Source organism: Cyanistes caeruleus, chromosome 9 (assembly GCF_971803275.1).
Source record: "Cyanistes caeruleus chromosome 9, bCyaCae1.hap1.1, whole genome shotgun sequence".
Taxonomy (NCBI): domain Eukaryota; kingdom Metazoa; phylum Chordata; class Aves; order Passeriformes; family Paridae; genus Cyanistes; species Cyanistes caeruleus.
Window position 1 is genome coordinate 32,817,991 of NC_141709.1, and position 21,247 is coordinate 32,839,237.

The 21,247-nt window shown below is 40.0% G+C and overlaps 2 protein-coding genes across 9 annotated transcripts in view; one reads left to right on the top strand and one right to left on the bottom strand.

Annotated features, from left to right (window-relative positions):
* Window positions 1-2,969, bottom strand: part of ITGB3BP (integrin subunit beta 3 binding protein) — a 19,102-nt gene extending 16,133 nt beyond the window's left edge. Inside the window, exon 1 of one of the 2 annotated variants that reach the window (XM_086841586.1) lies at window positions 2,877-2,969. In XM_086841586.1, coding sequence (XP_086697712.1) covers window positions 2,877-2,881 — 5 coding nt within the window. In that variant the 5' untranslated portion in view covers window positions 2,882-2,969. The remainder of the gene's footprint in view (window positions 1-2,876) is intronic. The other variant, XM_086841587.1, reaches the window with a different exon arrangement.
* On the top strand, window positions 2,957-20,862 carry EFCAB7 (EF-hand calcium binding domain 7). 7 transcript variants are annotated; one of them, XM_086841582.1, is made up of 17 exons: window positions 2,957-3,103; window positions 3,341-3,415; window positions 5,243-5,412; window positions 5,892-6,030; window positions 8,016-8,227; window positions 8,603-8,689; window positions 9,110-9,299; window positions 9,999-10,126; window positions 12,982-13,123; window positions 13,620-13,729; window positions 14,245-14,402; window positions 14,606-14,739; window positions 16,150-16,298; window positions 17,277-17,429; window positions 18,047-18,256; window positions 19,482-19,589; window positions 20,618-20,862. In XM_086841582.1, the coding sequence occupies exons 6-17, from the start codon at window positions 8,615-8,617 to the stop codon at window positions 20,690-20,692; spliced, it is 1,632 nt and encodes a 543-aa protein (XP_086697708.1). In that variant the 5' UTR covers window positions 2,957-3,103; window positions 3,341-3,415; window positions 5,243-5,412; window positions 5,892-6,030; window positions 8,016-8,227; window positions 8,603-8,614; the 3' UTR covers window positions 20,693-20,862. The 7 variants fall into 7 exon arrangements, with proteins under 7 accessions (XP_086697708.1, XP_086697706.1, XP_023788063.2 ...); XM_086841580.1 differs by lacking the exon at window positions 3,341-3,415; XM_086841578.1 differs by lacking the exon at window positions 5,892-6,030 and having other exon boundaries at window positions 2,976-3,103.
* Window positions 20,863-21,247: the final 385 nt, after the last annotated feature.

Sequence of the window (21,247 nt, forward strand, 5' to 3'; positions counted from 1 at the left end):
TTGGGAAAATAGAATGGATACACATCTTTGATATGTAACTCAGTCAAGGGTCTTATATGAAAACTGTTTTACAGCTATCTCTATTACAAGAAGGGGAAAAGAAATATCCTAGCTAAAAAAGCCAAGTAAACAGGTAACATTTAAATTAAAAAAGCCTCTGAAATTCTGGCCAAAGGGCAGCCCAAGCTGTAACAGTTTGATGGAATTCTTTACAATGTATTTCTTTTTTAAAGAGAATCCCATATAGCTCAAGGAATCCGGACTCCATTACAGCTTCCAGCTCATGGCAGCAGAGAAATATTCCATTTATTAATGCATCCACACTGCAAGGATGCTCTGGGGGCCAATGCATTTGCATGTTACACTAAGGCATGTTCTGATGGAAGTTTTTATGACAGATGTCAAAAGGAGCTGAAAGCCAAATGAAAGCAGGATCAGGATCACAGCTGTAGGATGAAATAAATGAGAAACCACATGAAAATCCTGCTAAATTATAAACACTGAGAGGATTTCTTAGGGGGAAAGTTGTGCACTGATCAAAGCCACATTCTTTGAAGTCTGTCAAATGTTGTGTACAGCAACACAGCAGCATACAGCCCAAATTCCTCTCTGCAAGCATCCTGAACTATGGGAGAAGAGATGGAGCCTCATTCCAAGCTCTTCAACACTGGAAAGAGCTGGAATATTGTACTGAAAGACAGAATTTTAGCTTTAGGAGGTACCACCTTGCCTGGTGGTACCCAACAGCCTGGCTTGCTTGGGGGCTTGTTTTTACTGATCGTCTTTTCAGTGCCATAATGTGAGAAGTTAAATCAGAATTACTGAAAATTTATGCTCTAAGTCTACACACAGACCCTGGCTTGGACCCCTGAAACCAAATTTATCCTGACACCGCACATGAAAACCCTGTTGGCCAAACTGTCATCTCTCAGATCTTACAAAAGAAGAATGTGGTGAAAAAACACTATGTGTAAAGAAAAGTATTTTAGGAAACAACACAGAGAGCACCACTTTTAATTTGGTTTATTTTTTTTTATATGGCTCACTTTGACTGTGGTGTTAAACCAAATGTCAGAGTGGAACAAGAAAATGAGACAGAAAGATGAGGCACATGTGGTGAGAGTATTTCACCTGAGTTTCCTAGCCCTGAATTAGCCTGAAAAGGCTTAATAAATTTCTTAACCATGATGATGGCACACGTTTACAGCCAGTTGTACAACCTGCAGGCACTATTTTGTGCCTAATATTTACCAGGTTAAAGAACTTCCTTTACTTATCTCCAGAAGCCCAAGATGAGCAGAGATACACGAGAGCAGCAGCAGACTTACATGACTTGATTCATTACTTACTGCTTGATACATTGCAAAATATAGGAGAAAAATGAGCAGGATTTATTCCCATTGGAGACAAAAGGAAGAGATACAGCCTGATGGAAAATGGGCATGGAGGGTGTCATGCCCTGATCTCCACAGGCCTGCAATTCCTTCCCACATCTCTGTATCTGAGTGTGTGTGAATCTATAATTTAGTCACTGCTGTAATTGCAGTAAATCCTGTTGAATCACTTTATAAATATTAAATCAGTCAGTGATTAAGTGCTGCTAAACTCTTTTGCACCTGTATCTTTTGTATCCATATCCTTGTCCCCGTGACCCTTTTGCATCCCCCTGGTCTCCGTGTAAATCATTCTAAATTGATTCTAATCCCATTTTCCTGTGTACGCTCCCTCCGTCTGTGTAGCGAGCAATAGAGTGAACCTTGCCATCAAACTCTGTTGAAGCTACAGTTTCAAAAATTCATATCAAAACCTGCTTTTTTTTGCCAATCCCTTCAGCGCTGGCCAAGGGAGGGGTCAGAGGATGGAGCTGGGCTCTGTCTGGTGGTGCCCAGCAATGGGACAAGATGCAGTGGGTAGAAAATGATGCCCAGGAGGTTCCACCTGGATATGAGGAAGAACTTCTTTCCTGTGCAGTGACTCAGCACTGGAACAGGTTGTCCAGTTGTGGAGTCTCCCTCACTGCAGATATTCCAGAACTGCCTGGATGCCAGCCTGGGCCATGTGCAGGGGCTGTGCCTCCTTGGGAATGCTGGACGGGATGACCCACTGCGGTTCCATCCAAGCTGAACCATCTTGTCATCCTTCTTGCCCCTTTCCCACACAGCCCCACGGGTGTTATCCATGGTATGTAGAGAGGTATAGAATTAGAACAACGGACTGGAAGGGATCTCTGGAGATCATCCAGTCCAAGCCCCGTCGCCAAGGCAGGGTCACCCGGAGCAGGTGACACAGGCTTTGCAATGTCTCCAGAGAGGGAGAGAGGGAGACTCCACGGCCTCCCCGGGCAGCTGCTCCACAGCTCTGCCACCCCCAGGGCACAGGAGTTGTTCTTGATGCTGAGGCGGAACTCGTGTTTTAGTTTACGGTCATTGCTGCCCGCCCTGTCGCTGGGCACCTCTGAGCAGAGCCGACCCCTGAGAAATGCAGAATACGGAGATACCACCCCCAGCAGCACCGCCCAGCCAGCCCCGCCCGCAGAGCTGCCCCAGGAACCACCACTGCGAACATTTCCCGGCCTCTGTCTCTATTTGGAAACAAATCCCACCCCTCGCCAGCCGCTGCTCCCCTCCCAGGGCCCACTCTGAGCGCACTTTTCCCCTCACGGAACGCGCTCGGGAGCCGCAGCCCGTCGGTGGAAGCGCTCCCCTCACGGCGCCCCGCGGAGTCCGCGAGAACCGACCCGCTGCCGTGAGGGGAGGGGTGGGAGAGGAGAGAGGGAAGAGAACAGGGGAAGGAAGAGGAGGAAGAAGAGAAGAAGAAGGGGAGAGGGAGAAGAAAGGAGAGGGAGAGCAGCGCTGCCCCGCTCCCCAGACACCTACGACATCCTAGAGCTGTTCCCGCCGCCTCCTCTTCGGAGCTCCCGCCGTGCTCCCGCCAAACGCCGCCGGCTGGAAACGGCGCCGAGGGCGGGCCGGGCCGGGCCGGGGCTGAGGAGCCCGGCAGGGCTGCGGGGCCGAGACCGAGACCACCGAGATCGAGACCGCCGGAACTGAGACCGAGATCGAGACCGGTGTCGGTGCGGGCTCGTCGGGTCCCGCTGTGCGCGGTAGGAACCGGCCCGGGGCCGGTGATGTTCGGGCGGCGGGTTCGGGGCGGCCAAACGCGCCTCAGGAGTCCCTCAGGGACCGCCGAGCGGGGCTGAGGGAGGGCGGATTCCCCTCAGGGCCGGGGGACGGGAATTGTAATGTGGTTTTTGTTGTTGTCGTTTTACGATGGGTGGCCCACTGTGCCCACTAGTGAGGGAGGTGAGGAGGTCCGTACGGGAAAGGTTTCCTCGTTTCAGGTGGACGAGGCCGGAGCAGGGCAGAGCTTCCCTGTGCCAATGTGGGCTCTGTGTGGATGAGCCTGGGACATGAAGGTCAGTGTTGCCGTGGAGGGTCTGACTTTGGGAATTAGGAGGAATTTCTTCACAGAAGGGGTGATTAGACATTGGAAGGGGCTGTCTAGGGAGGAGTGGAGTCCCCGTCCCTGGAAGTGTCCAAGGAAGGACTGGACACGGCCCACAGTGCTCTGGGCTGAGAACACGACACTGGTTGGGATTGGAAGGAACCTTAAAGCTCATCCAGTTCCACCCATGGGCAGGGACACCTTCCACTGTCCCAGGTTGCTCCAAGCCCCGTCCAACCTGGCCTTAGACACTGCCAGGGATCCAGGGGCAGCCACAGCTTCTCTGGCCCTGTGCCAGGGCCTCTCCACCTTCCCAGGGAGGAATTTCTTCCCAGTCTCTAAACCTACTCTCTCCCTGTTTGGAAGCCTGAGCTCGATTGCTCCCCTCTGTCTATTTTTCTAAAGTGTCATTTTTCCAGTGAAAATGTCCCAGCCTAAGCCATGGGGCTGCTGGCAGTGCTGTCACTAAGCCATTGCTCACTGGATTTCCCAGCGATGTATTGGCAGCACTTCCTGGCCCACATAAGAAATATCACAGTAATGGGAAGTCCAAGGAGTACAAACAAGAGTTGACATTTTCTAAACTGGTTACTGGAAAATTAACATTTATTCTTCTTCTCCTTCTTGCCTTTCCCCCCAGTCTCATTCCATGTGTGTAACACTGGTGCTTAATTATAGTGACACCCGTTTGCAGGAGCCAGGCTGTGCCAGGGGGTCCCTGTGGGGTCCTTCTGCTGCCTGTGTAATATTAAAGTGTCAGGGTGTTACAAATTGGGTACTTCATCCTTGATAAGCAATTATTATCTGCCTTTCCCAAGTGGGAAAGACCCATATAACTCAACAAGGTGCCAGAGATTGAGGCCTCCCGAGTAAAACCCCAATGAGTCCTGAAGGGAACCCTGGGACGATGTTGTCTTGTTGCTGAACTTGAGATATTCCATTTATTGTACTGGAATATATTTCCTGAAGTCAACGTTGGGCAAAATAATACAAGAGGCTGTTAAATCAACAGCACAACAGGATTTAGTGTCCCTCTGTGATGGCCTTCTAAAAACCTTAATCACCCCTGGTGGAAGCAGAAAGCTGCTGTCAGAGTTTGCTGACCACTGCTGAGCAAACAGCATTAGTTACTGCTTTGAGTCATTTTAATAACTGAGGGAAAAAAAAAGTGTTTCTGTTTTCTTCCATTCATTTATAGTTGTATGGGCCTTGGACTTAAAAGGCTTGAGTTTCTCAAAGTTTTATGCATGCTTATTTTTAAAGTTTTATTGCACATTTATTTCTATTATTTATATTTAGGTAACTCTAAGAAGTAGAATTCTGTGCTTAACCTGGCATTTTTTTTGAGATTAAGGGCTCCAATTTTGACCAGTTTTATTATTATGCATATGTTTTGTTGAGTTACAAGAGTAAAAAAGAGAAAACATGGATGGCAAAGCCTTGTTTCACAGATAACATAAAAATGTGTTTTTGTGATTTCAAATATCAAGACTACATAATGTTTATATAATACTTGTAATATCAAATGTCTACAACTATATAAAATACAGTGAAATTAAACTTTTTACTGCCAATAAAAGATAAACTGTGTAGAACATGTAGTGCTCAAACTCTTGCTGCTTGTGGATCTCATGGTGCTTACCTACAAGTGTAGATAATTATTCCCATTCCAGATTTAGAGAAAAGAAAGGGTATGACCTGGATGTTTGGATAATTAGGGCCAGTCTGTGTTTCAGAGGACAAGCAGAGGCATTATTGAGGCAGTTACAAATTCTAACTGAAGTTTCATCCCTCACAGGATGGCCAGCACTCCTGGGAATCAGAAAGCCACACACTTGGAAAATTCCCAAGGGAAGAAGTCCCAGCATGCAGAAGAAGCCATTTTTTACATGAACTGCAGAGCAGCTTATCTGACTGTCTTAAAAAGCAGCTTAGAAAATATTAAATCAAAAGAACAGCTCAGTTTAGGTAATAATTGGGTCTTTTTCCTCTCTAACTCTTACATGGGATGATTGCAGTGGGAGTATCCCTGTGCATAAACTCAGTAACTGCTTTAAGGAATTGAGAGTAGTTTTGAATGCCTGGTGGAAGTGGGAATGACCGACAGAGGCATTTTATTGTAATTATTATTATTATTATTATTATTATTATTATTATTATTATTATTATTATTATTATGGCATTTTATTGTAATTATTGTATTACAGATTTTATTTTTAAATCACCAGTAGGAAAGGTCTCAGTTCAGTTCAGAGTGGGCCATTGCCCTGGCACAAAATCCACCATTACTGGTGTTCCATAAGAATTCTTACTCCTTAACTCCTCCTGAGTTACACTTTCATAGACTGGAATATAAAATTCTCATTTTTCTGTCCAGACTATATTTGTATGTAAGTGGTGGTGGTGTCAGCAGTACAACAGAAAAAAATTATCTCTGACTGTTTCAGCTGCTCTAAATAAGGCTGTTGGTAGAAACTGAAAGCTGTGGGGCTTTGTTTTGAAAACTTCAGGAATTTCAAAGGGAAGTAAGAAAAATTGATCTGAAAAATGGAAGTTGGTTTCTTAATAATATATCTTAGTGACCAGGTAAGATAAGGAAAGAGTAAGGTAAGACTGAGTAATAAATAACTTCAGTTTTGAAGGAGGTTTCACTATGACAGATAAAATTTCTCAAGCAAATACAATTCCAACTTTGCAGTTTCTTGGAGTTGTACGATTGTGTGCTCAGTTTGGGAGTTTCTTTTTTCTTAGAGCATTTGTCTTCTTTTTAAAAAGGTTTTTCATGGAAACCACTACTGTAAAAGCTGAGTGCACTGATTGTAGATTCTTTCCTTACACCAGAACATGAAATTCCACTCATTAACAAGCATATTCCTACAGCTTGTGACATCCTAATGATAGTTTGGGATAATCTGGATTTTAATAGAGGGGTAGTGTGAATAAATGTCATCTCTCTAATAAATACTTTGGCTTTCAGCTTTATCCATATGGCACTTGGCTACACAGCCAGTGTTTGGGCATTTTGGTTTCAGGGTCAACTTAGAGAGGGCAGTTAGTTGTTTAGACTCTCAATCTTTTCAGAGATATTTCAGAGTTTATTTGTAAGAACTGAGAGTTAAAGACTCATATTTCATCTGAAGTCAATATTGGCATTTCTCAAAGGAGTGGTGCCAATATTTAAGCATCTTTCTTCATGAAGTTTGGTTGATATTCCAAAATAAAGTGCTCACTGAGAGATTTGCCCTGTGAAATTTTATTTGTAGGAGTTTTGCTTATCCTTAAATAGTAGCTTCATTTTCTGTCTGTTGTAATATTACTGGAGTGATTTAGCAGACTCAGACCATAGAGAAATAAAAATAAAAGGTACAGTCTGATTGAATTTTCACAAATACAAATTGGGAGGCACATAGGGAATGGCAAGTGCTGATCTCCCTGGAGATATAAAATTAAGGATTGTATATTTGAAGGATATCTGTCAAATATAATAATGTGCTGCACTGACATTCCAGAGAACTCTCCTATCCATGGAAACAAACCCACAGTCACTGCCCTTCCTTCCCTGGCTGCCCTTGACATTGAGATTCCCAAACCGTTGCTCCGTGCCCAGGCATGGCTCCCATAAAGATGTGAGCCCTGCTCTGTTCTGGCTCCTCCAGCAGAGGTGGCAGGGCACAAATCTTTATTTAGTGCTTGGCACTGAGGCAGGGATTAACAAGAGAGGAGCCTGGCTTGGTTGGTTGTTGCTTTGCTGGTGACACAGCTCCCACTGAGCATTGTCACGATGCCACCGCCTCATTTCACAGATGTTCCTCAGCAGTTCCCAGCACAGGCTTGGGCACTGCTCATCTGGCTCCAAATCAAATGCCAGCCCAGGTAGAGATGGAGGATCTCCTGTGCTTCCCTAAAAGATTATTTGGGAAGATATAAAAAGCATCCCTCTCATTTCAGATAGACTGTGAATTTAATTTCCACTTAACATAATACCTTCATCACACTGAAAACTGAAAGGATTTTTCAGTAAAGACCTCGAAGAGGCAAATAGATCCAGCAAATTCATTTTGGAGAATGCCAGGTGTAACACCCCTGGCATTGGTTGCATTGGCTGTCTGGTGGTATAATTTTTCCTTTAAAATTCATTTTGTATAATTTGAATTGATACATTCAAATGTACAGGCATGACATAAAATATTATCTCAGATAAATTCTACTCTAGATCTCAGTTCTTGGCAAAGAAAAGATGAAAAAATGATGAAAAAAGGAAAAGATGATGCTGGTCATAGTAGAAGTATATATATATTATTATATATATATATAAACATGCAGACTTAAAAATAATATGCTCTTGATATTAAGATACTGGATAAAAGTTGAATTTTACACTTGAAACTGTCTTTGAGTTCATGGATATTTTGATTAAGATCATAACCAAAACTGTCCTTCAGACCCACTTTTCTCTTGGAGTGATTTGGCTTTAAAATAATCTGAACATGGGAAGTGACTCAAGGATGTTTGGAGAAAACTCCTTTCCTAACAGCTGGAGTATATATTTAATATTATGTTTTATTGTTCAGCACTTCAACAAGCTGGAAGAAATCCTTCTCAGAAGACTATTAACAAATACTGGACTTCACAAACAACTTCACTGAATTTTGATGATTTTTGTGCTATTTTAAAAAAAGAAAAGCCAGCTACAAAAAATGAACTACTCGAAGCATTTGGAAAAATAGACACAGATAAGTCTGGATATATTTTACATGATGAACTTTTTAAAATTCTTACAACAGTAAGTATTACTAGAAACTTAATTATCCATCTTGAATTAGTAGAGGTTTTGGAAATTAGATGGTTCTGAGAGCTGGGATTCCCCATTTTATGGAAAATTTTCATGGTGGGTTTCCAGAAGACACCACAAAATTTCATAACCTGAAACAATTGATCTCTTCGATATTTAGTAGCATTGTAAAGACATAATTTTTAGTGATTTTAACCTCTGTTTTCATGATTCAAATCAAAATCTGTTGAAATCTTTTTTAAGATTTTGCAAGATAAGCTTCTCTGAAAGAATATTAAAGGATTCATCCTTTGTTCATAAAACTTGTGCTGTAGGCAAGCAGGATTCTTGATTAGGAACCCAAACTGAGCTGTTTTTTTCTTGCAGAGAGGTGATAAAATGACCTGGGAGGAAGTAACCAGCATTACTAAACAAGCTGATTTTAACTGCAGTGACAAACTTGACTATAGCAAGGTATGGCTAAGAGTGATATTTGTTCTTGTATGAACTTTAGTGATGACCTTACCCCAGGATTCTAAATTTGAGGCTGAATAAACAGCCCACAGAGACTTGTACATAAATATGGTTTCATAGGAGTAAAACTGGTAAGAAGCCTTTAAAATCAGTCTTCCAGTATCTAGAAAGGAAGAGTTGAAAGTCACAAGTAATTTTTGTTCAATATTTGGACCTCCTTGTTGAGTCATGGCTGCATTTTACTGTGGTACTTGAGTGGTTATTCTGATTATTGAAAATTAAAATTATATTTGGCTTGAAGAGGAAATACATTCCATCTGCTGAGCTGTGCTTTCCTTGCTAATCCTCCATTTTTCTCCTTAGAGCCTTTTGAGAAATGTAACTTGAAATAAGTGAAATACTCTTTTTTTGTCTCTCCAGTTCTGTGAGCTGTACCTGACCACCAGTGAGCAGTGCTGCAAAGCTGCAAGGGACAGGCTGGAAACTGACCCTCGACTGAGGCAGCAGCACTTGGGGAATCAAACCGAACATTTCTCCCATGGGATCACACTGCCAGTGTCAAAAGCATCCCCGAGGGTCTCCAGGAAAACTGATCACAAATTGGCCAAAGGTATTTATAGTTCTTATATTTTATGTTTTCTTTCTGTTGGAGATGAAGCTCTGGCTCAATGAGCTGTTGAGTTTTTGTTTAATTTTTCAATTTTTCTCAGATTATTGAAGATTTCATTGATGAATATGATTTCTACTGTGGAAATCACATCATTGTGTCAGTAAAATATGTTCAAATGGCTGCAGCTGTGAAGCTCTCAGATTCCTAAGAGTGGATTTTGTTGATTTTCATGTGACACAGTCCAGAGGGAAGAGAGAAAATGAATGCTCAGGTGTTGCAATATAGGCGAATTATTTATTTCCTTCCTAGATCAGAGATGAAACCCTAAACATTTCTCAATAAGCTGTGTGTTTGTTTCAAATATTGAGACTGCTTTTCAAGCACAATTATTAAATTGTTGACAGTTTAATGTCCTTCCTGAGTTATAAAGATACTTCAAAACCTTCCTTAACTGGAAAAACTCCACAGGGAACAGACTGCAGAGACACCAAATAGGAAATTTTGGGATGTGCTTTGTGCTGTTCCAAGTTGCTTCAAATCAAAGAGGCGCAAAAATGACACAAGAGTGATGAAGGGAAGTTCTCTGATGGAGTTCTTGTCATCCAGTTTTCTTTGTGCTTCTAAATGCAAGGTTAATGATAAATAACACTAAGAGAGGGTTGCAATAATGTAACTGTAATTAAATATCTCTGTTTATAGGTGACAGCAGAGCTCCTTCAAGACCTTCATCAGCTCAAAGCAGCAAAGCTTCCACCTCCACCACTGTGACTGTGAGTGCCAGCAGCAGCAGGAACACAAAGCTAATTATTGAGCCTGACACAATGAAGGTATCACACTGAAATGATGGTGTTTTCCTCTAGGCACCTGTGTTACTGCATTTTAAAGAAGCTAAAAATCAGAGAAAAATGGTGTCTTATGTTTTATTAACAGTTTGTCAAGGGCAGCTATAAACTACTGAGAGCTTTCTTGGTACATATTACTATCAACATTTTTATATACTGTTGGTTTTGCTGACAACAAGTTATTGGAAATAATTTTTCAGGTATGAAGGTTTAATAGAACAAAATGTGTTTTTTATAAATGAAACCACTGTTGGAGAAAACAGTTAATGACTTCTTGAGAAATTCAAAATTGAATTATTTATTAGGTTGGTGAGAACTTTAAATGCTTAAGTAGTCTGAAAGATTGTGTATCATAAACCTTTGCATGAAAGGTAATTGGAAATAAATAACAGATCTATGAGCATATTCAGTTTCTTGGGCATTGCTTGGTAAATAGATGCTGTAACCTGAAAGTATTGATTTTTAGTTAGACTAATATGTTCTATCAGTATTTTCTTTTAAATAAATCACTCATTCAATATAAATTCCTGGGGGAGAGAGACAACAAAGTCACTTTGCTAAGTCAATATTTGTAGAGTGTTAATATTGATCTTTTTCCCTTTGTTTTTCCTTTCTGGACTGAACCTTTACTAGTTTTCTTTCAACAGAAAATAATAGCTGTAGAAATAAAAAACATTAACTGGGAACTGCTGGGATACATTAAAAATGTGCACCTGGAGACTCCTGTGTAAAAGGGAAAAAATGGTTCTGACCACACAGTGTAACTGCTGCTGGGAAACTGAACTGATTGTCCTCAGGAGCTGCATTTTTGTTTCAAATAACAACTCTGGATTTGTTATTGAACTCTGAAGTCCTTTATATCTTCCCCATTACTATACAGTGACATTTGTTCTATATTAAAATTTCAAAACATCATCTCCCAGGGATTTTGTGCAGTCTGTTTAGGTAGCTGGACCTCTGTGCAATTTAACCTGCAATCTCACCTTGTTCAAACATGATGTGGGGTGTAGAAAACCAGCACACACTTCCCCAAGATTGGATTCTTTTTTCTTTCCACAAGCCAGTAAAAACTGACTGAAAAAAAAAGGTATTGATTAGTATTGCTTGGCATCATCCAAAAACTAAAATCAATCAACATGGAAAGGTATAAGTAAGTAGAACTGTTAATTTTTTAAAGTTCATTTCATTCTACCAGAATCAATGAATAAATACCCAGGGTTTTATTTGTGGTGTGACTCAGAATCCATCACCCAAAAATTCTTTTTATTCATCTCATATCCAAGAATTTTGTTTTATTTGTTTTTGCTGTTCACCTGTCTTTTTATTTAAGTATGGAAATATTGCCCTCAGGATATTGGAGCAACACCAACTTTACATTTCTGACAGAGGAAAACAGTGAAAGCCAGAACATGAACTGTCTAAAATTAAAAGCCCCTAGAAAATTCCTCTCAATCATTGCTTTTTATTAGGAATTATGCATCAATGGGTAGATATTTTCAATATTAAATTTCAGTGGCAGTGACCAGCAGCAGGTAGTGCCTAACATTTCCTTCCAATTAACATTTCTAACACAAACATTTCCCACTTCAGCTATTATTCAACAACTTCTGTTCTGCTTTGAAGTGACAGAGGAAAATCCAATCAAAAAATCCTCTTTTAGCTTCTCAGTTTTCCATACCTGTTTGGAATTTTGATAATTTAAGACTTCTAGCACCACTTCATGCTCTCTACCAGAGTTACAGGATTTGATTTCCTGAATGGAAAGGATAAAGATAAGATTTTTGTCCAGCAGTTTTGGCAGGCATCAAGCTTGAATCAAACAACTAGTTGTTTCAGATGTGTCAAATTTTAAGAAAAAAATACCCATTTTTAAAATTTCCATTTAGATAAAGTCAGGAGTCATGGAAATGTTGGAATAAGCAGTAGTGGAAATGATCCAAGAGGCTGAACTCCATGTTGGAATTCTGTCACTGATTTATGTTAATCCCAGCTCCCATTATCCACATTTTGACTGACACAACCCCAGCTGTTGCTCCATATTCAACCCTCACCATTAAATCCCAGGAATATTTTGTCTCTGATCACTTTTTTCTTAATTATTTTCCATGATTGGTTCCCTTTTTCCTTGTCCTGTCACTACCAAAATCCGGTTTAATGGATAAAGATAAAATTATTGGATTGATTTGTTAGTTAGTTTTGTTCTGCTCCATAAAAGTTGGCCAGAGGTTGATCTCTGGCTCCATGGTCCAGCAATAGCTGCACTTCCATAAAGATTATCCCTAAAAACTTCCCCAGTATGTTGTGCCCACGATGAAAAGATTATGGGAAATTATAGGAGGGGAGGGACTTGGATAGCAGTGCCTGCCAGAGATTGGACATCCCACTTTATTTTAAATAACTTAATTAGTCTTTATCTTTTCCACAGCAAATTTACTTTGAAAGACTTTTAGAACTTCCTTAGAAAAATCTTCATTTTTTAAAAAAAAGCAAACCTCTAAAGAACAGCAGAAAGGGAGTTGCAAAATGTATAATAGTTGTATTTAAATTAATCCATGCTGTCAGCTGTTGGCAAATATAATTATCAGAATCTTCATGGCAATTCCAATTTAATTTTCAGCTGTAGGAGCATTGGGTTAATCTCTGTGCTTTTCAGGCATTTTCACAAGTGAAGCACTGTTACTTTGTAAAAATTGTCTACAAAAAGGACTATTTGGGACTCTTTTTTTTAAAATAAAAGTATATTGATGCTGTATCTCATGGTTTGTTTTATTCAGTGTTCATTAAATAATCAAATCTTCATCCAAAATGAAGTAAGCACTTAACATTTTCTTGTTTTCCAGGAATGGCAATGTGCACAATCCAAAGGCTGCTTCTACCTGGAGGAAGATGGGGAAATCATCAGTCACAAGTACAGGCTGCACTTACCCCAGAGATCTGCAGTTTGTGTCACCATCAAACCTTTCACTGTTCCCCAGGCAGAAGGTGAGTGTGTTTATTTTTAATTTTCCTCTTAAAAAGAGGTGAGGCCTTGGAGATTTACCACAGGGCTTCATCCAGTTGCTGCATTGGAATGATTTTTTTTCCCCTAGTAGAATATTCCCTTTTTAATCCCATAAAACAGGAGGCTTTAAAACCACAAATTGTTATAAAGTCAGCTGGGCTGGCTTTTTTTTTTTTTAAGAAATTTGTGTGGTGTGTAACCATTCCTTGATATTCTTGAGCCTTAATGATAGAACTATTTTAGCAATAATTCTTGATGATAAAATTGTTAATTATCTGCAAGACAATCACAAGGCTTGGAACAATTTATTTGTTTAGCCTAAACAGGAAGAAAATCCCAATAGCATAGAACAGATTTTTTTCCCATTTTTCATCAGCAGGGATCAATAAAAACCATGGGAATATTTATTTTCAGATGCAAAGAAAACCAATTTTGGGCCATTATTAAGCATTTTTGGGGGGATATTTTTCTTTTTAGGAAAATCTTGTCGCTGGTTGTCAGTGGATACAGCTTTGTTTATTCTGAAGGAAAATGAAACACAAGAGAATCTACAGCTTGTGAGCTTTACTGAACTCCAAAACAAAGAGGTTAGAGATTTTTGGTGTATTCCTATTTTCATTGTTATTTTTTACTGTGTGTGTTAATGCTGGAGGTGTGAATTCCATGTGTTTGGAAGGAATTCCAGCTGTACCCAGAACTGCTGAGTTGCTGGCTATATTTACAGCTACTCTGTAAAAACTCAGTTCTGTTTCTATGCCTTCAAACACAAAATACCCAAGGCAAAATTTGTTTTAATTTCCTTTCATTTTCTTTCTCCTTGTTAGTTGAACTTCATAATACAAAGACTATTCTTTTCCTGTGGTAAAAATTAGAGAGCATTAATTTATTTTCCCCTTCTTCCCTTATTTCTTTCCTGTTTTTCTAATTTTTATTCTAAGAGATTCAATGTTTTTTATTTATTTTTTATATTTTTTTAAGGAGAGAACCCAGCATTCCCAGTGTTTTCAAGTACTTAATCACTTTTGTATGAATTTTGCTGGCAACAAAGAAAGGCATCATTTGAGAAGTTCTTACAAACTTTTCTGTCTTTCTTTAAGAGCAGGTGTTTGGCTGGAGAGGGGAGCTTGGAGCTGGAGTTTACTGGCTGCTCCCTTTCACAACTGGCTGCAGGCTGAGAAAGGTAAAAACCCAAATTACTGGAGAAGCAGAACTGGTGTGGAGGGATGAAGATGGAGAGCTGGCTCTCACCAGAGAATTCCGGTGAGTTTTAGTCCCAAACATAAGAATAAAAATCTCTTTTCCATCTAGAATGTGGCTTTTTAAATCTGGATGTTCCCAAAGTACAGAATTATTCTGTTTGTACAGAGTAATCTCAAACAGACTGAACAGAACTTGGCAATATTATGAGACAGCAAAAGGAAATGGAAGCCTTTGGAAACAGTTTGGCCTTTTTCATCCCTCAGAGCTACTCTGTTGGAGATATTTGAAACAATTGATTTGGATGGCAATGGCCTCCTGAGTCTGGAGGAATACAACTTCTTTGAGCTGAGGACTAGTGGGGAGAAGTGTGATCAGGAAGCCTGGGCTGTGTGTAAGGGTAAGTTCATTACTGTGGTACAGCTAATTAAGGCTATCAATAAACTTCCAAGCTGGCTAGAAGTGGGTATTCTGTACCTGTTCCAAAAACATGTGTAGATCTTGTTCTCTTCCTCCTCTCTTTTTCTTTTTTTCCAGTCTCCTGTCCTTTGCTTTGCTTCATTCTGCTGTGTGTGCCACTGACCTTCTGCTGAGAAAGTTCTTCCCCTTCCTAATTGTTTTGTAGCTGCCAAAACCTACAGGGTTTGTAATCCTGGATCATATGGGGAAGGAAACTGTTACAGGTATTTGTTTAATCCATCTCCTTTGTGCAGCTTGGGCTGGTGCTGCTTTTTTTATCTGACAAAGTGTGGTGAGGGACATTTAATTAGTCTCTAAATTGGCAGCCAGAGTTTTTGTGGGTTGCCTGTGTCTCCTTTTATAAAATCCATATCATGTTTGACGTAATTCCTCTGGTGGCACATTAGCTAAAATACTTTAAATCTGCCAAGCCCTGTTAATTATCTCTTCCCAAAACACTCTGAGGTATCAGAGTTTTTCCTAACTGATGGAAAACTACAAAAATACATTTCTAGAACTGACTTTCTCCTCTGTTTCATCCCTGGATGTGCTTTTCCACACTTGATGGCTTTGTCAGGGTAATACAAGCGGGAGGGGTGGAAATGTGTGAATAAATATGAGAGGAAAGAGGAGATGGGGAATGTTTCACCAGGTCATCAATCAGTGGAAGGGTTCACACGAATATCATCAATCTTGACACCAAAGTTCAAGCCATTTATTACAGCATCTGTACCCTTGGATAGATTTATTAAATTGGTAATCCCTTTTTAATAATATATAGTAAAGATTTAGCATTGTTATGAAGATGAGAAAACCATTTTTAAAAGTCCCTGACACGAGGACATTTCAATTATGTGTTTGCTGACATGAGAGTGGTGGATCTATGATATTCTCTCTAGAGAGGGGTGTTAGGATTACTGGAATTTTATTGCTTTTTAGGAACTAAGTAAATCATTTCTGTATCAAGGACCTGAAGCGTTTCAAGGTGTTGGCTCCAGCTGGCTTTCATTTCCCATTCCTAAAATACCCCATTCTGCAAAGCTCAACCACAAACTTTTAGGAAAAAAAGAACCAATATGAAGTCATTTTGTTTTGAAATCTCCCACTTTTTTGGGGTTATCCAAGGAGCCAGCTGTTAGTAGGCATTATCCCAAATCCACAAGGGAGCTCTGCAACCATCACATGGCTGGTCAAGGACATTCTTTCCCAAATAATCTTGGAGATCTTGAGGCTCTAAGTTGGCTCCATCTTTTCAACCTTGTTAACAGGAGGGGGATTTTGGCTTTGGAAGGAGGAAGGTGTTTGCAGAGAGAACAGATTTTGAAGTGCTGTTTTTATTCCTTTGAAACAGAGAATTTTGAGATGAAGAAGAATGAACTAACAAGACAAGGATTTCTGGATTTGAATCTCATGGAAGCCAACGACCGGGATGGGGATCCTTGGGACCTTTGGGTCACTTTGTTGTCCCTGGGCTACAACAAAGCCTTAGAAATGACAGAGGTAGGAGAGGCACAGAGCAAGAGTCCTGCACATTTAACTGCTGCCATCTTTGTGTCTGCCACAAACTGACTGCAGGAGGGCAGGGAGCCACTGCCACCATTCAGGGCTTCCACTGTCATTGTCCTGATTCTTAGGACAGCACCTGGAGCTTTGGAAAAAAGAAATTCTCCTTTGCTTTAGAGAAAGACAGGATTTCATGGGGTTATAGAGGAAGGAATTTCGGGTTGTGTCTGTTGAAAGAATCAGTGCACTGTGTTGGTGAGGAGTGATAGGAGAATGAGGATGGTAAACTGTGACCTGTCAGCAAATTTAGAAAAAACAGGTCTTTTTCACCTTAAAAAAGTATTTTTTTTGTGGCCCAAACCTCAATAGAAATGGATAAAGAGAATTTTTTTCCATGTGATTCAGAATTCCTAGTTTCCAGACATAACCATTTCTGTTATTGTTGCTATTTACAACAGGTTCTGAAGAGGTGCCACATAAAATTTTAATGCTTCATTAAAATTTTTGGGTTTAGGTTACACATTTTTTGCTTTGCAGGACCAGGGATTATTTCTCTGATGTTTCTGTGCATTGACAGATTAAATTATTTTTTTTTAGTATCTATTTATTTTTATATTCTGAAATACATATTACATATTTATCATGTTAATAATTCTTTCTAAAGAACGAGAATCTCCTATGAAGAGAAAAAAATTAAGAAAAATCGAAGCATTAAATATACAGATAATTAAATAATTTAATTCTCAGGAAAAGCAGATCTTTAGGATCACAGTCTGATAATATTATTTAACTTTGTGAAGCAGGTCAGTGTAGTCAGTATATAAAATATATAAAGACCTAAAAATGGCCAGTATGAGATATATCAGTTATCTCTCAGTGAAAATTTTGGGATGCTGCTGAGGGATTTAAGGATGGGCTCCTTTTCCTCTGACTTGTGGTTGGCAGTCCCTGCAAGGCTGTTTTTCTGCATTTCAGCCACAAGAGAGAGCCCTCCTCCAAGAAAGAGCATTTTGGGGAGGTTTTTCTCCAGTTAGGAATTTCAGGAAGGTGTTTTGTGCCCTGTTCCAGCTGTGGTTTCTGGCTCCAGCCTTTGCTTTCCAAAGGACAGCACAGCTCTCAAATGCTTCGGTAATTAATCTAAAATTCTCCAGCTGTTAACTCGTGTCTCTCACTTAACTCTTTAATTCCTTGATTTCAAATAATTTAAGATTGATGTTTTGGAAGTACTGAGACAGAACTTGAGAAATCCTGGTGGATTCCAACAGCTTTTAGAAAGGAATTGATGTGCTGTGCCTAAGAAAATACAAGCCCTTGATTGTTACACCAGGAGTAAAATGTAGCCAAGCTACTCCCAGAGTGCTCAATTCAACATTGCACAAATGGTAAATCTGTGTGGAGTGGCACAAACAGCAACAGTGTGACAGGTTTGTTTCACACTGGAAATAAACTGCAATACATTCAGATTTCATTTTAATTCCTGGACATTTTTCTGTCCAAGGAGGAGTTTGTTGTGTTGAGCTATGTCAGGTGGACTGGGAATGGCATGAAAAAGGCCAGTGGCCCTGGGGTTTAATTTGGTGTAAAAGATTGCACCAGATCACAGTTTATAATATTTCATATTCAGGGAAATATTTACATCTGGGTCACTCTAGTTCAAATATGAAAATACTTAGGAGCTGTGGGTGAAAATCTGAGGGGAAAAACTACAGCTAGAGTGATGCTAAAACTCATCTTCTTCACTGCAGGCCTGCCCCTTTGTTATTGACATCAGTGCAGAGAGGTGCAAACCCAGAATTAAAGCCATTTCTCTGGAGGCAGGGGGCTCCCAGCTCAGCAGAGCTGTCTGCAGGTCTGTGGTTAATAAAGGAGAGGCCAAAGTGCTGGATGGCTCTGAGAACATCTTCATCTACACCTACAGATCTGGCAGCAGAATCACCTCTGTGATTGAAAATAAGGTATGGCCTGAAAATTCTGTATTGTACTTTTTGTTAATGTCTGTTGTTGCTTCTTCTTCTTCCTCAGGTCCTATTTGAGAATCGCTTTTCCTGAAATCAGGTTTTTGTGTCTGTTTCATTAAAAAAAACACTGCCTGATGTGTTCCTTGTGACCTCAGAAGAGCCTGGGTCAGTGTTGGTGGAAAGGGCAGAATGTTGTAATGAGGCAAGCAGTTCTATCTACTGTATAGAAACTGAGTATTTTTGTGTTCACATCCCAATTTTTCAATATTTTGACACAGTATTATCATCATATGAGGAAGCAAACACTAACAGCAGGAAATCAATTGGAGCAAGAGCAAAGATCACAGCATTTACACTACTGAATGTTTTCAGTGTCCATAAGAAAGTCAGAGCAGTGATTTTTAGGTGTGTGTTATGGATGAGTTTTTACCTGATTATTCTTCCAGGTGTGCTTTATTAATAATTCAAGCTGAAAGTTGTAAATCCAAGTAGAAGTGGTTGGTGAGATTTTAAACCTTTTTCCACAGATCACAAGGAATGTTTTCACTTTCCTTTATACCAGGAACTGTGAGTAAATGAGCACAGTGCAGTAAGATGTTGAACTTCAGATGCTTCAAATCTTAAAAGATCACAGCAAGAAGTGTATTTTTAAATTCCCAGCCATGCAAAAGGGGGTGGGTTGGGGGACTAATATTAGGACTGGATACTAAGGCTCCTGGAACTCTGGATTTGGCTTTGCACTTCGCCCTTTAGGGTGGATATTTCAGAGTTATTTATATGTTTGGGGATATGTCAGCGAAAGAGATCAGGGCTGCACAGAGATAACTGGATGTTCTCTGCTTCAGTTCTCTGCCCACTCTGTTTATACCACTTGGGTTTGGTTTGCAGGTCTCACCCAACTGGGTGGGAATGCTGGGAGCTCCACAGAGGGATCTGGACAAGCTGAGGCCAGTGCTGTGAGCTTCAACAAGGCCACGTTGTATCTTCACAAGTCTTTGTCTTGTTAGAATGAGTCTGCAGTGACTTTTGACCTTGGCAGCGGTGCTAAGGTGCATTTGCTACTCTTCAAAGAGTATCTGTTCCTCTTCAGAGTATCCATAAAGCATTTCCATCCCTAAAACAGCAAGGTCACAGGAAGTCCAAGGAGTGTGCAGATGTTACACAAAGAACAGACTCTTAACCACTAAAGTCTAATGGTTCCTTCATGTTTTTTCACTTGCAGTCTGAAAATAAAGTGATAATTCATGTCAACAATGAGCAGAGTAAGAACTGCCTAAACAATAGGGGACTGGCGATTTTTGCTGTGGAAGTGGCTCCAAAATCCATGATGGTAAGGTTCTCTTATTGCTTAGCCAACTTTAGAGAAAAGCAGGTGACATCTTTATATTTTCTTTTTGTAGGGCTTTTATCATGATAATGAGCATGTGGACAGTGGCATCTTCTGACTAGAACAGATCAGAAGCACTTTTTGATATTTCAAATTTGATCATGTACTTGATGTATCCCTGTTTTCCTGTGCAGTTTGCTGTAAAATTCCATAATCCAGTTTTTCATACATGAGCCTATTTCATTGTCCATTCTATACATGAACCATTCACTAAGATTTTCAATACTCTTTCTCTAAGACTGTATTTTATTTTTTTTCCACTTAGCAATTTTTAATCCCATGTATTGATGCCTGTGAGAACAGACCAAGCATGCACTAATCAGAAAGGGAAATAAATGTATTGCAGTCCTTGTGCACACTGTGATTTGCTGGTGGTTAACTTCTGTTAAACTTGATTTAGGGATCATGTTAACCATGAGACAATTTGATTGCTGAGCCCTGCTGCAGAGCAGGGCAGGATCTAGTGACAATTCCAAATGGGGGTTCTGAAGGATGGAATGTGATGTAAAATGCATTACAAATGCAGATGATGTTTTTCTTCATTTATTTATGAATAACCCCCTGGTTTTATTTTTCTAAAAGTACACCCTCTTTGTTTAAAAGCAGAGGTTTGTATTTCCCAGCTTTCCAGGGTGGATTCATTCAAGCCTGCTGCAAACAGAGCAGTCCCATGACACAGGCAGGACTGGGGCCTATTTAAATTGCTGCTGACACTTTAGATATCCATTGCCTCATCCTGTAAGGTGATTTGTAATTTGAATTTAGGCTTCATGTAGTATAAGCTGTAGGCTCAGTCCTTATGGATGTTTTGCTGTTAAATTCAAGAGTAATTTTTTAATATCTGTCAGTGTAGATGATAAATATTCATCATTTAGTGACACAAGTACTGAACACTTTGCTTGCACAGCACATTGGGGAACAGGTCTCCAATAAAGAGAACTCTCTTTCACCTCTGCTTTCTCTTGTGCCAGGTCTCTCAGCACGTGATGGCCCTGAATGAGCAGGAAGAGTGGATTTACAGCTGTGTGCACTCCCTTGTATGTTAAACCTCCCAGTGCCAGGGCTGGGAGCAGCCAGACTCAACCAGCATTAGCTTTGGGCAATTTTAGACAATTTATAGTCTTGTCCTTCTCAAAAAGATGGAATACATTTGTATTTCTTGATGATTAGGGCATGAAAACACTGAGGCACAATAAAAATTAGTGTTGTTCAGTAATCCAGCTGCCAGTTGTAATATAATTTTGCTTTATAAAGGATTGTTTCCCTAAATATGCTCTTATTTTCCATACCATGGATTGTAATTCCATCACAGGCTGGAACTGCTTCACTGAGAAAAAACTTAGTCAAGTGGGTTCCTAATTAAACATTCCTGTGGTTTTGGTGTGAGAAATATAAAGGGATGAAGCTCATTTTGTCACTTGATAAAGGATTTGTTTCTTTCCTCTTTTTTTGGCCATTTGCTGATAATCCTCACCTTTGTTCTGTAATTTCTGCCTTATTTTATACTCTTTTTATATAAAATATAGCCTGCCTTTCCATATGCAATAAGGAAATAACATCATTTGAGAAAAATGAAGGTTTGTCTTGGGCTCTTGACTGTT

Excerpts from the sequence above, each read along its gene's own strand:
- EFCAB7 (XM_023932295.2), top strand. The coding sequence starts at position 5,244 with ATGGCCAGCACTCCTGGGAATCAGAAAGCCACACACTTGGAAAATTCC. Across the intron at positions 10,127-12,981 it reads TTGAGCCTGACACAATGAAG|GAATGGCAATGTGCACAATC; the intron begins GTATCACACTGA and ends CTTGTTTTCCAG. Across the intron at positions 16,299-17,276 it reads AAGCCTTAGAAATGACAGAG|CCACAAGAGAGAGCCCTCCT; the intron begins GTAGGAGAGGCA and ends TCTGCATTTCAG.